At 40.9% G+C, this 21,385-nt stretch overlaps 1 protein-coding gene across 1 annotated transcript in view; it reads left to right on the forward strand.

Moving 5' to 3' along the window:
• LOC128640317 (alpha-2-macroglobulin) overlaps positions 1-21,385 on the forward strand; it is a gene marked incomplete in the record, with an annotated part of 664,962 nt that overhangs the window by 307,257 nt on the left and 336,320 nt on the right. Inside the window, 1 exon segment of the mRNA XM_053692808.1 lies at positions 20,291-20,399. Coding sequence (XP_053548783.1) covers positions 20,291-20,399 — 109 coding nt within the window.

Consider the following 21,385-nt stretch of genomic DNA (forward strand, 5'->3'; position numbering starts at 1 on the left):
TACTGGCTATGTACCACTGCTAGCTCTGACAACAGTCACCCTTTGTTACTGGATATGTACCACTGCTGGCTCTGACTACAGTCACCCTTTGTTACTGGTTATGTACCACTGCTAGCTCTGACTACAGTCACCCTTTGTTACTGGTTATGTACCACTGTTATCTCTGACTACAGTCACCCTTTGTTACTGGTTATGTACCACTGCTAGCTCTGACTACAGTCACCCTTTGTTACTGGCTACACTCACCCTTTGTTACTGGCTATGTACCACTGCTAGCTCTGACTACAGTCACCCTTTGTTACTGGTTATATACCACTGCTAGCTCTGACTACAGTCACCCTTTGTTACTGGTTATGTACCGCTGCTAGCTCTGACTACAGTCACCCTTTGTTACTGGTTATGTACCACTGCTCGCTCTGACTACAGTCACCCTTTGTTACTGGTTATGTACCACTGCTATCTCTGACTACAGTCACCCTTTGTTACTGGTTATGTACCACTGCTCGCTCTGACTACAGTCACCCTTTGTTACTGGTTATGTACCACTGCTATCTCTGACTACAGTCACCCTTTGTTACTGGTTATGTACCACTGCTATCTCTGACTACAGTCACCCTTTGTTACTGGTTATGTACCACTGCTATCTCTGACTACACTCACCCTTTGTTACTGGTTATGTGCCACTGCTATCTCTGACTACAGTCACCCTTTGTTACTGGTTATGTACCACTGCTAGCTCTGACTACAGTCACCCTTTGTTACTGGTTATGTACCACTGCTAGCTCTGACTACAGTCACCCTTTGTTACTGGTTATGTACCACTGCCAGCTCTGACTACAGTCACCCTTTGTTACTGGATATGTACCACTGCTAGCTCTAACTACAGTCACCCTTTGTTACTGGCTATGTACCACTGTTAGCTCTGACTACAGTTACCCTTGGGCTCTGACTACATTCACCCTTTTGTCACTGGTTATGTACCACTGCTAGCTCTGACTACAGTCACCCTTTGTTACTGGCTATGTACCACTGCTAGCTCTGACTACAGTCACCCTTTGTTACTGGTTATGTACCACTGCTAGCTCTGACTACAGTCACCCTTTGTTACTGGCTATGTACCACTGCTAGCTCTGACTACAGTCACCCTTTGTTACTGGCTATGTACCACTGCTAGCTCTGACTACAGTCACCCTTTGTTACTGGTTATGTACCACTGCTAGCTCTGACTACAGTCACCCTTTGTTACTGGCTATGTACCACTGCTAGCTCTGACAACAGTCACCCTTTGTTACTGGATATGTACCACTGCTGGCTCTGACTACAGTCACCCTTTGTTACTGGTTATGTACCACTGCTAGCTCTGACTACAGTCACCCTTTGTTACTGGTTATGTACCACTGTTATCTCTGACTACAGTCACCCTTTGTTACTGGTTATGTACCACTGCTAGCTCTGACTACAGTCACCCTTTGTTACTGGCTACACTCACCCTTTGTTACTGGCTATGTACCACTGCTAGCTCTGACTACAGTCACCCTTTGTTACTGGTTATATACCACTGCTAGCTCTGACTACAGTCACCCTTTGTTACTGGTTATGTACCGCTGCTAGCTCTGACTACAGTCACCCTTTGTTACTGGTTATGTACCACTGCTCGCTCTGACTACAGTCACCCTTTGTTACTGGTTATGTACCACTGCTATCTCTGACTACAGTCACCCTTTGTTACTGGTTATGTACCACTGCTCGCTCTGACTACAGTCACCCTTTGTTACTGGTTATGTACCACTGCTATCTCTGACTACAGTCACCCTTTGTTACTGGTTATGTACCACTGCTATCTCTGACTACAGTCACCCTTTGTTACTGATTATGTACCACTGCTATCTCTGACTACACTCACCCTTTGTTACTGGTTATGTGCCACTGCTATCTCTGACTACAGTCACCCTTTGTTACTGGCTATGTACCACTGCTAGCTCTGACTACAGTCACCCTTTGTTACTGGTTATGTACCACTGCTAGCTCTGACTACAGTCACCCTTTGTTACTGGCCATGTACCACTGCTAGCTCTGACTACAGTCACCCTTTGTTACTGGCTATGTTACCCTGATTCCTCATCCTGGGAGCTCCAGTTGTGCAGAACTTTTGACACTTTTTTCCTGGCCTTTCTATGAAACTTCACTGTAAACCACAAATAGAATAATAACCATTTATGTCCTTTTCTGCCTGTTCAGCTATGTATTGTTGTTTACGCTGTCTGATAACCTCATATTTCTGTCTAATTTCAGGGCACCAGCTTAAAAATATTAACAAGCTCTGAAATCAGGAAGCCAATAAAGTGTAAGCTGAGGTTGAAATATACTCGTACTCACATGTTTAGGGTAGAATCCGAAAGACGTATTCCTTCTGGTAAGATTAGCTTTAGGCAGATTTGCACTTTCTTACTAAAGTCTGGCACTCTCATTTGTATGAGAATGGCACTCTCCTGCACACACTGACACACTGTCTAATTTTACAAGCTGGCTTTCTCACTTGTGCAGGGCTGGCACTCTTCTGCATACACTGACACACTGTCTAATTATACAAGCTGGCAGTCTCACTTGTGCAGGGCTGGCACTCTTCTGCACACACTGACACACTGTCCAATTATACAAGCTGGCAGTCTCACTTGTGCAGAGCTGGCACTCTTCTGCACACACTGACACACTGTCTAATTATACAAGCTGGCAGTCTCACTTGTGCAGGGCTGGCACTCTTCTGCACACACTGACACACTGTCCAATTATACAAGCTGGCAGTCTCACTTGTGCAGGGCTGGCACTCTCCTGCACACACTGACACACTGTCTAATTATACAAGCTGGCAGTCTCACTTGTGCAGGGCTGGCACTCTTCTGCACACACTGACACACTGTCCAATTATACAAGCTGGCAGTCTCACTTGTGCAGGGCTGGCACTCTTCTGCACACACTGACACACTGTCTAATTATACAAGCTGGCAGTCTCACTTGTGCAGGGCTGGCACTCTTCTGCACACACTGACACACTGTCTAATTATACAAGCTGGCAGTCTCACTTGTGCAGGGCTGGCACTCTTCTGCATACACTGACACACTGTCTAATTATACAAGTTGGCAGTCTCACTTGTGCAGGGCTGGCACTCTTCTGCACACACTGACACACTGTCTAATTATACAAGCTGGCAGTCTCACTTGTGCAGGGCTGGCACTCTCCTGCACACACTGACACACTGTCTAATTTTACAAGCTGGCAGTCTCACTTGTGCAGGGCTGGCACTCTCCTGAACATACTGGCACACTGTCTAATTATACAAGCTGGCAGTCTCACTTCTGTGAGGCTGACACTCTCCTGCACACACTCACTCACTGTCTAGTTATACAAGCTGGCAGTCTCACTTGTGCAGGGCTGGCACTCTCCTGCACACACTGACACACTGTCTAATTATACAAACTGGCAGTCTCACTTCAGCAGGGCTGGCACTCTCCTGCACATACTGACACACTGTCTAATTATACAAACTGGCAGTCTCTCTTCAGCAGGGCTGGCACTCTCCTGCACATACTGACACACTGTCCAATTATACAAGATGGCAGTCTCACTTCTGTGGGGTTAGCAATCTCCTGCACATACTGACACACTGTCTAATTATACAAGCTGGCAGTCTCGCTTCTGTGGGGCTGGTACTCTCCTGCACATACTGACACACTGTGTAATTATACAAGCTGGCAGTCTCGCTTCTGTGGGGCTAGCACTCTCCTGCACATACTGACATACTGTGTAATTATACAAGCTGGCAGTCTCACTTCTGCGGGGTTGGCACTCTCCTGCACATACTGACACAATGTCTAATTATACAAGCTGGGAGTGTTGCTTCTGTGGGGATGGCACTCTCCTGCACACATGGACACACTGTATATTTATACCAGCTGGCAGTCTCGCTTCTGTGGAGTTGGCACACTCTCACACATACTGACACACTGTGTAATTATACAAGCTGGCAATCTCACTTCTGTGGGGTTGGCACTCTCCTGCACATACTAACACACTGTCTAATTATACAAGCTGGCAGTCTCGCTTCTGTGGGGCTGGCACTCTCCTGCACATACTTACACACTGTGTATGTATACAAGCTGGCAGTCTCGCTTCTTTGGGGCTGGCACTCTCCTGCACATACTGACACAATGTCTAATTATACAAGCTGGCAGTGTCGCTTCTGTGGGCTGGCACTCTCCTGCACATACTGACACACTGTCTAATTATACAAGCTAAGAGTATTACTTCTGTGGGGCACACTGTGTAATTATAAAGCTGGCAGTCTCGCTTTTGTGGGGCTGGCACTTCCCTGCACATACTGACACACTCTGTAATTATACAACCTGGCAGTCTCGCTTCTGTGGGGTTGGCACTCTCCTGCACATACTGACACACTGTGTAATTATACAAGCTGGCAGTCTCGCTTCTTTGGGGTTGGCACTCTCCTGCACATACTGACACACTGTGTAATTATACAAGCTGGCAGTCTCGCTTCTGTGGGATTGGCACTCTCCTGCACATACTGACACACTCTGTAATTATACAAGCTGGCAGTCTCGCTTCTGTGGGGTTGGCACTCTCCTGCACATACTGACACACTGTGTAATTATACAAGCTGGCAGCCTCACTTCTGGGGGGTTGGCACTCTCCTGCACATACTGACACACTGTGTAATTATACAAGCTGGCAGTCTCGCTTCTGTGGGATTGGCACTCTCCTGCACATACTGACACACTCTGTAATTATACAAGCTGGCAGTCTCGCTTCTGTGGGGTTGGCACTCTCCTGCACATACTGACACACTGTGTAATTATACAAGCTGGCAGCCTCACTTCTGGGGGGTTGGCACTCTCCTGCACATACTGACACACTGTGTAATTATACAAGCTGGCAGCCTCACTTCTGGGGGGTTGGCACTCCCCTGCACATGCTGACACACTGTGTAATTATAAAGCTGGTAGTCTCACTTATGTAGGGCTGGCACTTCCCTGCACATGCTGACACACTGTGTAATTATAAAGCTAGTAGTCTCGCTTCTGTGGGGCTGGCACTTCCCTGCACATACTGACACACTCTGTAATTATACAAGCTGGCAGCCTCACTTCTCGGGGGTTGGCACTCTCCTGCACATACTGACACACTGTGTAATTATACAAGCTGGCAGTCTCGCTTCTGTGGGGTTGGCACTCTCCTGCACATACTGACACACTGTGTAATTATACAAGCTGGCAGTCTCGCTTCTGTGGGGTTGGCACTTCCCTGCACATACTGACACACTGTGTAATTATACAAGCTGGCAGTCTCACTTATGTAGGGCTGACACTTCCCTGCAAAGACCAAGACACAGTCTCATACTCAACCTGACAGTCTCTCTTCTATGTAGTATAACTTCCAAAATATCTGCTCAAGGGTTACAGCAAGTAGAGATGCGCTGGTGATCTGAGCAAATGAATTAGGACGTTTTCCAGGTTAAAGCCAATGTAGGTCCCCAGTGTGTAGTTTATTGGGTTGGAAGATTCTCACAAATATTTTTTGTGCATTAACATCACAGCTGAATTTTAGAAGCTGCGTTTTGTTATTAAAGATAAGTAAGAAGCCTTAAGAGCTTTTTATTTATCTAAATGAGTCTAAAAGAGCCTTATGCTTACCCAAAACATGAATTAGTGAGTATGATGGCATTAAATAGTACGGACCAGATTACAAGTGGCTCACTATTTAGCAATTTCGCTCACAAGTAAATTTCACTTAAAGGGACACTGAACCCAAAAATTTTTCTTTTGTGATTCAGATAGAGCATGCAATTTTAAGCAACTTTTTAATTTAAAATGGAAAAAGTAGAGGGCGCCACATAGTGCAAATCAGCCTGTATCATAGAGAATATAGGAGAGCAGTAAAAATCCTACTCACGTGGTGAAAAGCACTAATGTGCAGTGTAAGCAGTCCGGAAACAACCCTGTCGTCTGGTAGACCCATGATATTGCAGGAGCAGATAGTATCTTCATACCACCAGGGGGAGTCCAAAGATCCTGGGAACAGTGGCCGTGCGTATATAAAGCAGGAACAACAGTTTGTGAGAGAGCCTAGACTCAGCTCAGACAGGAGGATGGCAACTATAGGATGCAGGGTGGTAACCTCAAAAACAGAGGTGTTGCCAGTGGAAGGTGCAGCAGCAAAAATGAGAGATGAAGATGATTAAAATAACAATTAAAATTTATTGAAAGAATAAAACATCAGCAACGCGTTTCTCAGTGTCCAAGCACTGTTTCATCAGGCTATATCCTTATATAGGTTAGGTCAGTGATTTTCAACATTATTTTGCCGTGGCACACTTTTTTACATTAAAAAATCCTGTGACACACCACCATCCCAAAATTTTACAAAATCACACATTGTAGCCTAATACAGCATATATTATACATCATAATGATTGTCTGTGAATAAATGTCAATATGTCATGGTTGTAAATGATGCCTGCCTGTCTGCCTGATGAGCCTGTCCCACTGGGTTAGGTTATAGCCTGATGAAACAGTGCTGATGCAATGTTCTTCACTTACTGAACAATGTCATTTTTTATTGTATATACATATTTATTTATTTATATATATACACCTGTATGTCTATTCATATAGATATATAGGTATAAATATCTATTTTAGATTAATATTATCATATATATATATAACCATCCAAACACCAGCTAGACCCACCAACCGACAACCGCCTGGGTGCAAACTTAACCTGTACTAATACCAAACAAAAGCTAGACCCACCAACCGACAACCGCCTGGGTGCAAACTTAACCTGTACTAATACCAAACACCAGCTAGACCCACCAACCGACAACCGCCTGGGTGCAAACTTAACCTGTACTAATACCAAACACCAGCTAGACCCACCAACCGACAACCGCCTGGGTGCAAACTTAACCTGTACTAATACCAAACAAAAGCTAGACCCACCAACCGACAACCGCCTGGGTGCAAACTTAACCTGTACTAATACCAAACAAAAGCTAGACCCACCAACCGACAACCGCCTGGGTGCAAACTTAACCTGTCCTAATACCAAACAAAATCTAGACCCACCAACCGACAACCGCCTGGGTGCAAACTTAACCTGTACTAATACCAAACACCAGCTAGACCCACCAACCGACAACCGCCTGGGTGCAAACTTAACCTGTACTAATACCAAACACCAGCTAGACCCACCAACCGACAACCGCCTGGGTGCAAACTTAACCTGTACTAATACCAAACAAAAGCTAGACCCACCAACCGACAACCGCCTGGGTGCAAACTTAACCTGTACTAATACCAAACAAAAGCTAGACCCACCAACCGACAACCGCCTGGGTGCAAACTTAACCTGTCCTAATACCAAACAAAAGCTAGACCCACCAACCGACAACCGCCTGGGTGCAAACTTAACCTGTACTAATACCAAACAAAAGCTAGACCCACCAACCGACAACCGCCTGGGTGCAAACTTAACCTGTACTAATACCAAACAAAAGCTAGACCCACCAACCGACAACCGCCTGGGTGCAAACTTAACCTGTCCTAATACCAAACAAAAGCTAGACCCACCAACCGACAACCGCCTGGGTGCAAACTTATCCTGTACTAATACCAAACACCAGCTAGACCCACCAACCGACAACCGCCTGGGTGCAAACTTAACCTGTCCTAATACCAAACAAAAGCTAGACCCACCAACCGACAACCGCCTGGGTGCAAACTTAACCTGTACTAATACCAAACAAAAGCTAGACCCACCAACCGACAACCGCCTGGGTGCAAACTTAACCTGTACTAATACCAAACAAAAGCTAGACCCACCAACCGACAACCGCCTGGGTGCAAACTTAACCTGTCCTAATACCAAACAAAAGCTAGACCCACCAACCGACAACCGCCTGGGTGCAAACTTAACCTGTACTAATACCAAACACCAGCTAGACCCACCAACCGACAACCGCCTGGGTGCAAACTTAACCTGTACTAATACCAAACACCAGCTAGACCCACCAACCGACAACCGCCTGGGTGCAAACTTAACCTGTACTAATACCAAACAAAAGCTAGACCCACCAACCGACAACCGCCTGGGTGCAAACTTAACCTGTACTAATACCAAACACCAGCTAGACCCACCAACCGACAACCGCCTGGGTGCAAACTTAACCTGTACTAATACCAAACAATAAAGGTGCACTCTCAGGTCTTTTTCAAAGTGAAGTAAACAATTACTTTATTGGAACGTTTTTGGGGATCTAGTCCCCTTCGTCAGATCCCCGAAAACGTTCCAATAAAGTAATTGTTTACTTCACTTTGAAAAAGACCTGAGAGTGCACCTTTATTGTTTGGTGTATATATATATATAATAAAAATTACATTATTTCCAGGTTGTTGATACATCTCAGGAGTTTCCTTCAGTAATGTTGGGGTATTTAACAGCAGCAGTTGCCACCAACGTGTTACATATTGTAATTATGAATATTAATAATTAATAGCAGTATAAAATTATTGTCAGCGATATCTACAATTAATATAGTAGAATTTTGTCAATACGTTCCAGTAAGATGTTTAATCTCTATAGCGTACCTCAAAATATCACTATAGAGATATCTATAAATTTGACAACAATATTATTATGAAAAATTAATATTTAATCTCAATATAAAATATTCCTAAATTCTGATCAGTTAATCTGTATATACACCTTGATTATATTTATGTAGTAGCTGAAAATCACATATGACCAGTTATATCTATCAATTTATCAATACAAAATTAAAAAAATATAAAGCAGGCTATAGAGATATTTAGATTAATTACTATTTAATAGATATTGTCTATTATTCCATGTATGGGCACAATCGCCTAGATTACGAGTTTTGTCGGTAAAGACCTGCGGTGCTAACGAACCTTTTTTTTCCAGCGCACCCTTAAGACAACGCTGGTATTACGCGTTGTCTGAATGACTGCGTTAGCCTCAGAAAAGGGAGCGTTGAGCCAAATTTAGCTTCCCTTCAACTCTCAATACCAGCGTTGCCTACGGTAGCGGTAAGATGGAAAAACGTGCTTGTGCACGATTTCCCCATAGGAAACAATGGGGCTGAGCTGGCTGAAAAAAAACCTAACACCTGCAAAAAAAGCAGCGTTCAGCTCCTAATGCAACCCCATTGTTTCCTATGGGGAAACACTTTCTAAGTCTACACCTAACACCCTAACATGAACCCCGAGTCTAAACACCCCTAACCTTACACTTATTAACCCATAATTTGCCGCTATCGCTGACACCTACATTATATTATTAACCCCTAATCTTCCGCTCCGGACACCGCCGCAACCTACATTATAGCTATGAACCCCTAATCTGCTGTCCCTAACATCGCCGACACCTATATTATATTTATTACCCCCTAATCTGCCCCCCCCCAACGTCGCCACCACCTACCTACACATATTAACCCCTAATCTTCCGACCGGACATCGCCGCCACTATAATAAATGCATTAACCCCTAAACAGCCGTACTCCCACCTTGCAAACACTATAATAAATTTTATTAACCCCTAATCTGCCCTCCCTAACATCGCCACCTACCTACAATTATTAACCCCTAATCTCAAGCCCCCAATGTCGCCGCTACTATAATAAAGTTATTAACCCCTAAACCTAAGTCTAACCCTAACCCTAACACCCCCTAAGTGAAATATAATTTAAATAAAACAAACTAAATTTACTATAATTAAATAAATTATTCCTATTTAAAACTAAATACCTATAAAATAAACCCTAATATAGCTATAATATAACTAATAGTTACATTGTAGCTATTTTAGGATTTATATTTATTTTACAGGCAACTTTGTATTTATTTTAACTAGGTACAATAGCTATTAAATAGTTAATAACTGTTTAATAGCTACCTAGTTAAAATAATTACAATATTACCTGTAAAATAAATCATAACCTAAGTTACAAATACACGTAACACTACACTATCAATAAATTAATTAAATTAATTAAATACAATTATCTAAACTAAAATACAATTAAATAAACTAAACTATAATACAAAAAAAACAAACACTAAATTACAGAAAATAAAAAAAATTACAAGAAGTTTAAACTAATCACACCTAATCTAAGCCCCCTAATAAAACAAAAAAGCCCCCCAAAATAATAAAATGCCCTACCCTATCCTAAATTACAAAGTAATCAGCTCTTTTACCAGCCCTTAAAAGGGCTTTTTGCGGGGCATTGCCCCAAAGTAATCAGTTCTTTTACCTGTAAATAAAAATACAATACCCCCCAACATAACAACACACCACCCACATACCCCTACTCTAAAACCCACCCAAACCCCCCTTAAAAAAACCTAACACTAACCCCCTGAAGATCTCCCTACCTTGAGTCGTCTTCACCCAGCTGAGCCGAATTCTTCATCCGAGCAGGGCAGAAGAGGTCCTCCATCCGGTTGAAGTCTTCATCCAAGCGGGGCAGAAGAGGTCTTCCATCCATCAGAAGTCTTCATCCAAGTGACATCTTCTATCTTCATCCATCCGGAGCAGGGCGGCAGCATCCTGAAGACCTCCGACGCAGAACATCCATCCTGGCCGACGACTTTCCGACGAATGACGGTTCCTTTAAATGACGTCATCCAAGATGGCGTCCCTCGGATTCTATCAGACAATCGGAATTAAGGTAGGAAAAATCTGCCAATCAGATTGAAGTTCAATCTATTGTAGTACACTGGTCTATTTAATACTAGTGTTGCAACTATAAAATACCTCTATAAACACCAGCTTCAATTAAACTACATCAATAAAGAATATCTTTGCTTTAAAACACTAAAAATATAACAACATCAAACCACTTAATACTTTACCAGATACCAATAAGAGAGTTTCAGTTTTTCTAACCAGAGATTTTCCAAAGTCATACGTGAAGGTAGTTTTGCAAACAGGGTATCACAAAAACAGAGGTATTTCTCTATTTTCAACAGAGAGTTATTCTAAGCCAGACCCCAAACCAAAGTGTTTTTTTGTGTCTTTCTTCCCTTCTTTGCATAGTATTTTTGTCCCTGACAAATTCCACCTTCATTTCTAAATCACCCAAAGGAAATTCTCTGGGTGCGCCCTTTTAGTCTGAGCTTATCTCTCATTGGCCCTTGGAAATGCATATGGTAATTTTAAATCTCCTGAAAATTTAAAATACTCTTTGGTTGCAATTCTCGTATTGAACACCGGGTGGACAATAGGCAACGAAATGTAGTTTCATTAGCAAATACTACTACAGAAAAATATATTTTCTTAATTGTATATTCAATATATTTATTATTTCCTAGTATTAATAAACTATCTGTTCAGTATATGGCCCATCTTATATAACTGAGCGTGTATTTTAGAGACTAAACATGGGTACAATTAGAATATATAATATATATATATATATATATATATATGTATATACACACACACATATGATATATATTTCCTACTTATAATATTTTAAAAGATGTATTTAAAAGTCATATTTCTTTGAGTGGACTAGTAGTTATAATTCTATATAGATATATGTATATTTGACTTAATTTTTATATCAGTTGATAATTAGTTATACCATTATTTGATTTTGATAGAATCATATCATTCCATATCTAGATATTACATTGCATTTTTGAGCATATCTCTATATTCCATACATACCTGCAATAGCATTTTGTTGGAACCAATATCACCATAGATATATATATATATATATTTAACTTCATTATTATTGACTATATAATATATATATTTTATTTAAAGTAATTCCTTAATAAGGTATAGGAATATGGTTTCATATCTATGATTATAGTCATAGGAAAATTTATCTAGTATATTTATTTCAAAACCTCATTTTCACACCAGTTTCTGAAAAACAAAAACAAATGTTGTTTTATTCTGACACAGTTAAACATTTTAAATTCAGCAATGCAGCTACCCACACAATACAGCAGACACTTATCTAATATATATTAAAGTTGTAAGATTTAAATTCTTATATAGATTCTAGCTTACACAGGGTTAAATATACTTTTCCTGCTGTTTTCTATAGAGACGTAAGTCTGAGCTTTGTGTATTTGAACGCAGCATAGGGTAATTAACACTTGATGATAAGGGCCACATTCCCTGAGATTTTTTGTATATTTAAATATCAGTTCAGACTGAACGTCTGTTGTCTACAGGGGGCATCCTGAATTAGGTAAGTATCAGGGCAATTATTTAAATTGAGTTATTTAGAAATACATCAAAGTGCAGTCTGTATATTGAGTGTAGAGAGGGGTCTGGGCTGAAAAGTCTGATTTTAGAATTTAATGCAACTTACATTAGCCAGATTTTCATATACAAATTATTTATTTCTCTACATCATGTATTTATGTAAATATATATATACAGTATATATATATATATATATATATTACATCATTTCACTCACCTATTCCCTGACAAGGTGAAGAACTACTAATCTTACATTGCGCTATTGAAATATTACATATAAAATATAAAAAATAAATTATTACAAAAAACTTTTATACACACTGTAAAAAGTTCTAAATAATCCATAAAAGATATGTACATTTTACAGTATTTATAATAATTTTCCATATGTATTATTAATGTTTCTTTCATGTAATTAACAAGAGTCCATGAGCTAGTGACGTATGGGATATACATTCCTACCAGGAGGGGCAAAGTTTCCCAAACCTTAAAATGCCTATAAATACACCCCTCACCACACCCACAAATCAGTTTTACAAACTTTGCCTCCAAGGGAGGTGGTGAAGTAAGTTTGTGCTAGATTCTACGTTGATATGCGCTCCGCAGCAAGTTGGAGCCCGGTTTTCCTCTCAGCGTGCAGTGAATGTCAGAGGGATGTGAGGAGAGTATTGCCTATTTGAATGCAGTGATCTCCTTCTACGGGGTCTATTTCATAAGGTTCTCTGTTATCGGTCGTAGAGATTCATCTCTTACCTCCCTTTTCAGATCGACGATATACTCTTATATTTACCATTTCCTCTACTGATTCTCGTTTCAGTACTGGTTTGGCTTTCTACAAACATGTAGATGAGTGTCCTGGGGTAAGTAAGTCTTATTTTCTGTGACACTCTAAGCTATGGTTGGGCACTTTATTTATAAAGTTCTAAATATATGTATTCAAACATTTATTTGCCTTGACTCAGAATGTTCAACTTTCCTTATTTCCAGACAGTCAGTTTCATATTTGGGATTATGCTTTAAATTATCATATTTTGTCTTACCTCAAAAATTTGACTTTTTTCCCTGTGGGCTGTTAGGCTCGCGGGGGCTGAAAATGCTTCATTTTATTGCGTCATTTTTGGCGCGGATTTTTTTGGCGCAAAAATTCATTTCCGTTTCCGGCGTCATACGTGTCGCCGGAAGTTGCGTCATTTTTTTGACGTTATTTTGCGCCAAAAATGTCGGCGTTCCGGATGTGGCGTCATTTTTGGCGCCAAAAGCATTTAGGCGCCAAATAATGTGGGCGTCTTATTTGGCGCCAAAAAATATGGGCGTCGCTTTTGTCTCCACATTATTTCAGTCTCATTTTCATTTGCTTCTGGTTGCTAGAAGCTTGATGTTTGGCATTTTTTTCCCATTCCTGAAACTGTCTTATAAGGAATTTGATTTATTTTGCTTTATATGTTGTTTTTTCTCTTACATATTGCAAGATGTCTCACGTTGCATCTGAGCCAGAAGATACTACAGGAAAACCACTGCCTGCTGGATCTACCAAAGCTAAGTGTATCTGCTGTAAACTTTTGGTAGCTATTTCTCCAGCTGTTGTTTGTATTAATTGTCATGACAAACTTGTTAAAGCAGATAATATTTCCTTTAGTGATGTACCATTGCCTGTTGCAGTTCCCTCAACATCTAAGGTGCAGAATGTTCCTGATAACATAAGAGATTTTGTTTCTGAATCCATAAAGAAGGCTTTGTCTGTTATTTCTCCTTCTAGTAAACGTAAAAAGTCTTTTAAATCTTCTCTCTCTACAGATGAATTTTTAATTGAACACCATCATTCTGATTCTTTGGACTCTTCTAGTTCAGAGGATTCTGTCTCAGAGATTGATGCTGATAAATCTTCATATTTATTTAAGATGGAATTTATTCGCTCTTTACTTAAAGAAGTACTAATTGCTTTAGAAATAGAGGATTCTAGTCCTCTTGATACTAATTCTATACGTTTGGATAAGGTTTTTAAAGCTCCTGCGGTTATTCCAGAAGTCTTTCCTGTTCCTAAATGCTATTTCTGCAGTAATTGCTAAGGAATGGGATAAATTGGGTAATTCATTTACTCCTTCTAAACGTTTTAAGCAATTATATCCTGTTCCGCCTGACAGGTTAGAATTTTGGGACAAAATCCCTAAAGTTGATGGGGCTATTTCTACCCTTGCTAAACGTACTACCATTCCTACGTCAGATGGTACCTCGTTTAAGGATCCTTTAGATAGAAAAATTGAATCTTTTCTAAGAAAAGCTTATCTATGTTCAGGTAATCTTCTTAGACCTGCTATATCATTGGCTGATGTTGCTGCAGCTTCAACTTTTTGGTTGGAAACTCTAGCGCAACAAGTAACAAATCGTGATTCTCATGATATTATTATTCTTCTCCAGCATGCTAATAATTTCATCTGTGATGCCATTTTTGATATTATTAGAGTTGATGTTAGATTTATGTCTCTGGCTATCTTAGCCAGAAGAGCTTTATGGCTTAAGACTTGGAATGCTGATATGGCTTCTAAATCAACTCTACTTTCCATTTCTTTCCAGGGAAACAAATTATTTGGTTCTCAGTTGGATTCTATTATTTCAACTGTTACTGGTGGGAAAGGAACTTTTTTACCACAGGATAAAAAATCTAAAGGTAAAAACAGGGCTAACAATCGTTTTCGTTCCTTTCGTTTCAACAAAGAACAAAAGCCTGATCCTTCGTCCTCAGGAGCAGTTTCAGTTTGGAAACCATCTCCAGTCTGGAATAAATCCAAGCCTGCTAGAAAGGCAAAGCCTGCTTCTAAGTTCACATGAAGGTACGGCCCTCATTCCAGTTCAGCTGGTAGGGGGCAGGTTACGTTTTTTCAAAGAAATTTGGATCAAATCTGTTCACAATCTTTGGATTCAGAACATTGTTTCAGAAGGGTACAGAATTGGTTTCAAGTTGAGACCTCCTGCAAAGAGATTTTTTCTTTCCCATGTCCCAGTAAATCCAGTGAAAGCTCAAGCATTTCTGAATTGTGTTTCAGATCTAGAGTTGGCTGGAGTAATTATGCCAGTTCCAGTTCCGGAACAGGGGATGGGGTTTTATTCAAATCTCTTCATTGTACCAAAGAAGGAGAATTCCTTCAGACCAGTTCTGGATCTAAAATTATTGAATCGTTATGTAAGGATACCAACGTTCAAGATGGTAACTGTAAGGACTATATTGCCTTTTGTTCAGCAAGGGAATTATATGTCCACAATAGATTTACAGGATGCATATCTGCATATTCCGATTCATCCAGATCATTATCAGTTCCTGAGATTCTCTTTTCTAGACAAGCATTACCAATTTGTGGCTCTACCGTTTGGCCTTGCTACAGCTCCAAGAATTTTCACAAAGATTCTCGGTGCCCTTCTGTCTGTAATCAGAGAACAGGGTATTGTGGTATTTCCTTATTTGGACGATATCTTGGTACTTGCTCCGTCTTTACATTTAGCAGAGTCTCATACGAATCGACTTGTGTTGTTTCTTCAAGATCATGGTTGGAGGATCAATTTACCAAAAAGTTCTTTGATTCCTCAAACAAGGGTAACCTTTCTGGGTTTCCAGATAGATTCAGTGTCCATGACTCTGTCTTTAACAGACAAGAGACGTCTAAAATTGATTACAGCTTGTCGAAACCTTCAGTCACAATCATTCCCTTCGGTAGCCTTATGCATGGAAATTCTAGGTCTTATGACTGCTGCATCGGACGCGATCCCCTTTGCTCGTTTTCACATGCGACCTCTTCAGCTCTGTATGCTGAACCAATGGTGCAGGGATTACACGAAGATATCTCAATTAATATCTTTAAAACCGATTGTTCGACACTCTCTAACGTGGTGGACAAATCACCATCGTTTAATTCAGGGGGCTTCTTTTGTTCTTCCGACCTGGACTGTAATTTCAACAGATGCAAGTCTCACAGGTTGGGGAGCTGTGTGGGGATCTCTGACGGCACAAGGAGTTTGGGAATCTCAGGAGGTGAGATTACCGATCAATATTTTGGAACTCCGTGCAATTTTCAGAGCTCTTCAGTTTTGGCCTCTTCTGAAGAGAGAATCGTTCATTTGTTTTCAGACAGACAATGTCACAACTGTGGCATACATCAATCATCAAGGAGGGACTCACAGTCCTCTGGCTATGAAAGAAGTATCTCGAATTTTGGTTTGGGCGGAATCCAGCTCCTGTCTAATCTCTGCGGTTCATATCCCAGGTGTAGACAATTGGGAAGCGGATTATCTCAGTCGCCAAACGTTGCATCCGGGCGAATGGTCTCTTCACCCAGAGGTATTTCTTCAGATTGTTCAATTGTGGGGGCTCCCAGAGATAGATCTGATGGCCTCTCATCTAAACAAGAAACTTCCCAGGTATCTGTCCAGATCCCGGGATCCTCAGGCGGAGGCAGTGGATGCATTATCACTTCCTTGGAAGTATCATCCTGCCTATATCTTTCCGCCTCTAGTTCTTCTTCCAAGAGTAATCTCCAAGATTCTGAGGGAATGCTCGTTTGTTCTGCTAATAGCTCCGGCATGGCCTCACAGGTTTTGGTATGCGGATCTTGTCCGGATGGCATCTTGCCAGCCATGGACTCTTCCGTTAAGACCAGACCTTCTGTCACAAGGTCCTTTTTTCCATCCGGATCTGAAATCCTTAAATTTAAAGGTATGGAGATTGAACGCTTGATTCTTGGTCATAGAGGTTTCTCTGACTCCGTGATTAATACTATGTTACAGGCTCGTAAATCTGTATCTCGAGAGATATATTATAGAGTCTGGAAGACTTATATTTCATGGTGTCTTTCTCATCATTTTTCTTGGCATTCTTTTAGAATACCGAGAATTTTACAATTTCTTCAGGATGGTTTGGATAAGGGTTTGTCCGCAAGTTCTTTGAAAGGACAAATCTCTGCTCTTTCTGTTCTTTGGATGTTGTTAGAGCTTTGAAATATTATGTTGAAGCTACGAAATCTTTCCGTAAGACTTCTAGTCTATTTGTTATCTTTTCTGGTTCTAGGAAAGGCCAGAAAGCTTCTGCCATTTCTTTGGCATCTTGGTTGAAATCTTTAATTCATCTTGCCTATGTTGAGTCGGGTAAAACTCCGCCTCAAAGAATTACAGCTCATTCTACTAGGTCAGTATCTACTTCCTGGGCGTTTAGGAATGAAGCTTCGGTTGACCAGATCTGCAAAGCAGCAACTTGGTCTTCTTTGCATACTTTTACTAAATTCTACCATTTTGATGTATTTTCTTCTTCTGAAGCAGTTTTTGGTAGAAAAGTTCTTCAGGCAGCGTTTTCAGTTTGAATCTTCTGCTTATGTTTTTTGTTAAACTTTATTTTGGGTGTGGATTATTTTCAGCAGGAATTGGCTGTCTTTATTTTATCCCTCCCTCTCTAGTGACTCTTGTGTGGAAAGATCCACATCTTGGGTAGTCATTATCCCATACGTCACTAGCTCATGGACTCTTGTTAATTACATGAAAGAAAACATAATTTATGTAAGAACTTACCTGATAAATTCATTTCTTTCATATTAACAAGAGTCCATGAGGCCCACCCTTTTTTGTGGTGGTTATGATTTTTTTGTATAAAGCACAATTATTCCAATTCCTTATTTTATATGCTTCGCACTTTTTCTTATCACCCCACTTCTTGGCTATTCGTTAAACTGATTTGTGGGTGTGGTGAGGGGTGTATTTATAGGCATTTTAAGGTTTGGGAAACTTTGCCCCTCCTGGTAGGAATGTATATCCCATACGTCACTAGCTCATGGACTCTTGTTAATATGAAAGAAATGAATTTATCAGGTAAGTTCTTACATAAATTATGTTTTTTTAATATTTTAATAACGTGCACTGAAGTTAGCAATTCTTCATGTGCACTAACCCGACACCTTCGACTTAAATCGCAAAGCTCGATGTGCGTTATGCATATTTTACATTCTTATGTTCTTTACAAAATAATGTCCTTTTTACTATTAAATATATAGTCAAATGCAAAAGTTTAGGCACCCCTGACAATTTCCATGATTTTCATTTATAAATCATTGGGTGTTTGGATCAGCAATTTCATTTTGATCTATCAAATAACTGAAGGACACAGTAATGTTTCAGTAGTGAAATGAGGTTTATTGGATTAACAGAAAATGTGCAATATGCATCAAAACGAAATTAGACAGATGCATAAATTTGGGCACCCTTGTCATTTTGTTGATTTGAATACCTGTAACTACCTAGCACTGATTAATTGGAAAACATAATTGGTTTGGTGAGTCCATTAAGCTTTGAACTTCATAGACAGGTGAATCCAATCATGAGAAAAGGTATTTAAGGTGGCCAATTGCAAGTTGTTGTTCTCTTTGACTCTCCTCTGAAGAGTGGCAACATGGGGGCCTCAAAACAACTCTCAAATGACCTGAAAACAAAGATTGTTCAACATTATGGTTTGGGGGAAGGCTACAAAAAGCTATCGTAGAGATTTAAGCTGTCAGTGTCCACTGTGAGGAATATAGTGAGGAAATGGAAGACCACAGGCACAGTTCTTGTTAAGGCCAGAAGTAAAATATCGGAGAGGCAAAGGCAAAGGATGGTGAGAACGGTCAAAAACAGCCCACAGACCACCTCCAAAGACCGACAACATCATCTTGCTGCAGATGGTGTCACAGTGCTTAGTTCAACAATTCAGCGTATGGGAGAGTGATGCGGAAGAAGCCTTTTCTGCACACACGCCACAAACAGTGTCGCTTGCGGTATGCAAACGCACATTTGGACAAGCCAGCTTCATTTTGGAAGAAGGTGCTGTGGACTGATGAATCAAAGATTGAGTTATTGGTCATAACAAGGGGCGTTATGCATGGCGGCAAAAAAACATAGCGTTCCAAGATAAACACTTGCTACCCACAGTAAAATTTGGTGGATGTTCCATCATATTATGAAGCTGTGTGGCCAGTGCCGGTACTGGGAATCTTGTTAAAGTTGAGGGTCGCATGGATTCCACTCAAAATCAGCAGATGTAAGGGAAAGTGTCCGTAGCAACTCCTCTTCATACGAAAACAAGGACTCCAATATAAAATTCTGAAATATTTATTTGAGGCAAATGTAACATAAAAACAGAACGTGAGCACACAGCTCACATAATCAGGAAAGAATGACCAGTAATGCAGAGAATGGCAGACATGTTTCGTGTGGGGCCTGCACACTTGTTCATAGGCTACACATACTGGACTCACCTTTTAAAGGAATATACTACAATTAAATTTAACACACATGTGATGTTTAACCCCTTCCTGTCTATGTTAATTGGTTTTGTACACGCTATTATGACATAAAAAGAGGCCAATCAAAAAAGAGAAAAAAAAGGCTCGTTAGCACCGCACACCATTACCGACAAAAACTCGTAATCTAGCCGTTTGTTTGTTTTGTCACTGTAGCTTGCATGAATAATATTAACTCTTATAATAATTTTTTTCACATTATTTTGTCCAACCCCTGTAAGTACAGAACAGGTAGGAATGTGCCATAGCACATGCACTTCAATGTGAAGCTGTCAGTGTAGCAGGTAGTAGGGGCACACACATTAGCTGTATACATGCTACAACCATATAAATATCCCATTAACAAAAAGAGCATTTTATTGGCAACAGCGTTGGAATCACCACCACCACCACCACTAGCCACCGAAATGTAAGGCTTAAAAAGTTCAAATTTACAATATTCATTAATGATTTTGCAATGTCCTGTGACTCCTGTGTCAGCCAATAAATATGTTTCACTTTTGTGTTAAGCCACGCTTGAACCTTTTTTGAAAACAAAACAACTTGTTGTACTGCTTCTGGCATGTATCACTAGCACTAGCTGCTCTTTATTTAAATGGAATTCTGTAGATATAAGATATCTAATAATTCTACACCTCTCTGATTACAGGGCACAAGATTAAAAATAATCACAAGCTCTGGCATAATGAAGCCATTAAAGTGTGAGCCGGTCATGTATGAGGACCTGCTGTTTGAATCTGAGCCACACGTAGCCCAGGGTAATAAAATCACCTTTATAAAACCACACACACTTAGCTGCATCACAATCTACCCATACAGCCTGCTGCTCTCCTCTAATACAGAGTGACACTGTCCCCTATACAGTCTGCTGCTCTGCTCTTATACAGAGTGACACTGTCCCCTATACAGCCTGCTGCTCTCCTCTTATACAGAGTGACACTGTCCCCTATACAGCCTGTTGCTCTCCTCTTATACAGAGTGACACTGTCCCCTATACAGCCTGTTGCTCTCCTCTTATACAGAGTGACACTGTCCCCTATACAGCCTGTTGCTCTCCTCTTATACAGAGTGACACTGTCCCCTATACAGCCTGCTGCTCTCCTCTTATACAGAGTGACACTGTCCCCTATACAGCCTGTTGCTCTCCTCTTATACAGAGTGACACTGTCCCCTATACAGCCTGTTGCTCTCCTCTTATACAGAGTGACACTGTCCCCTATACAGCCTGTTGCTCTCCTCTTATACAGAGTGACACTGTCCCCTATACAGCCTGCTGCGCTCTTATACAGAGTGACACTGTCCCCTATACAGCCTGCTGCTCTCTTATACAGAGTGAAACTGTCCCCTATACAGCCTGCTGCTCTCTTATACAGAGTGACACTGTCCCCTATACAGCCTGCTGCTCTCCTCTCATACAGAGTGACACTGTCCCCTATACAGCCTGATGCTTTCCTCTTATACAGAGTGACACTGTCCCCTATACAGCCTGCAGCTCTCCTCTTATACAGAGTGACACTGTCCCCTATACAGCATCCTGCTCTCCTCTTATACAGAGTGACACTGTCCCCTATACAGCCTAATGCTCTCCTCTTATACAGAGTGACACTGTCCCCTATACAGCCTGATGCTCTCCTCTTATACAGAGTGACACTGTCCCCTATACAGCCTGATGCTCTCCTCTTATACAGAGTGACACTGTCCCCTATACAGCCTGATGCTCTCCTCTTATACAGAGTGACACTGT

Source organism: Bombina bombina, chromosome 9, assembly GCF_027579735.1.
Source record: "Bombina bombina isolate aBomBom1 chromosome 9, aBomBom1.pri, whole genome shotgun sequence".
NCBI lineage: Eukaryota > Metazoa > Chordata > Amphibia > Anura > Bombinatoridae > Bombina > Bombina bombina.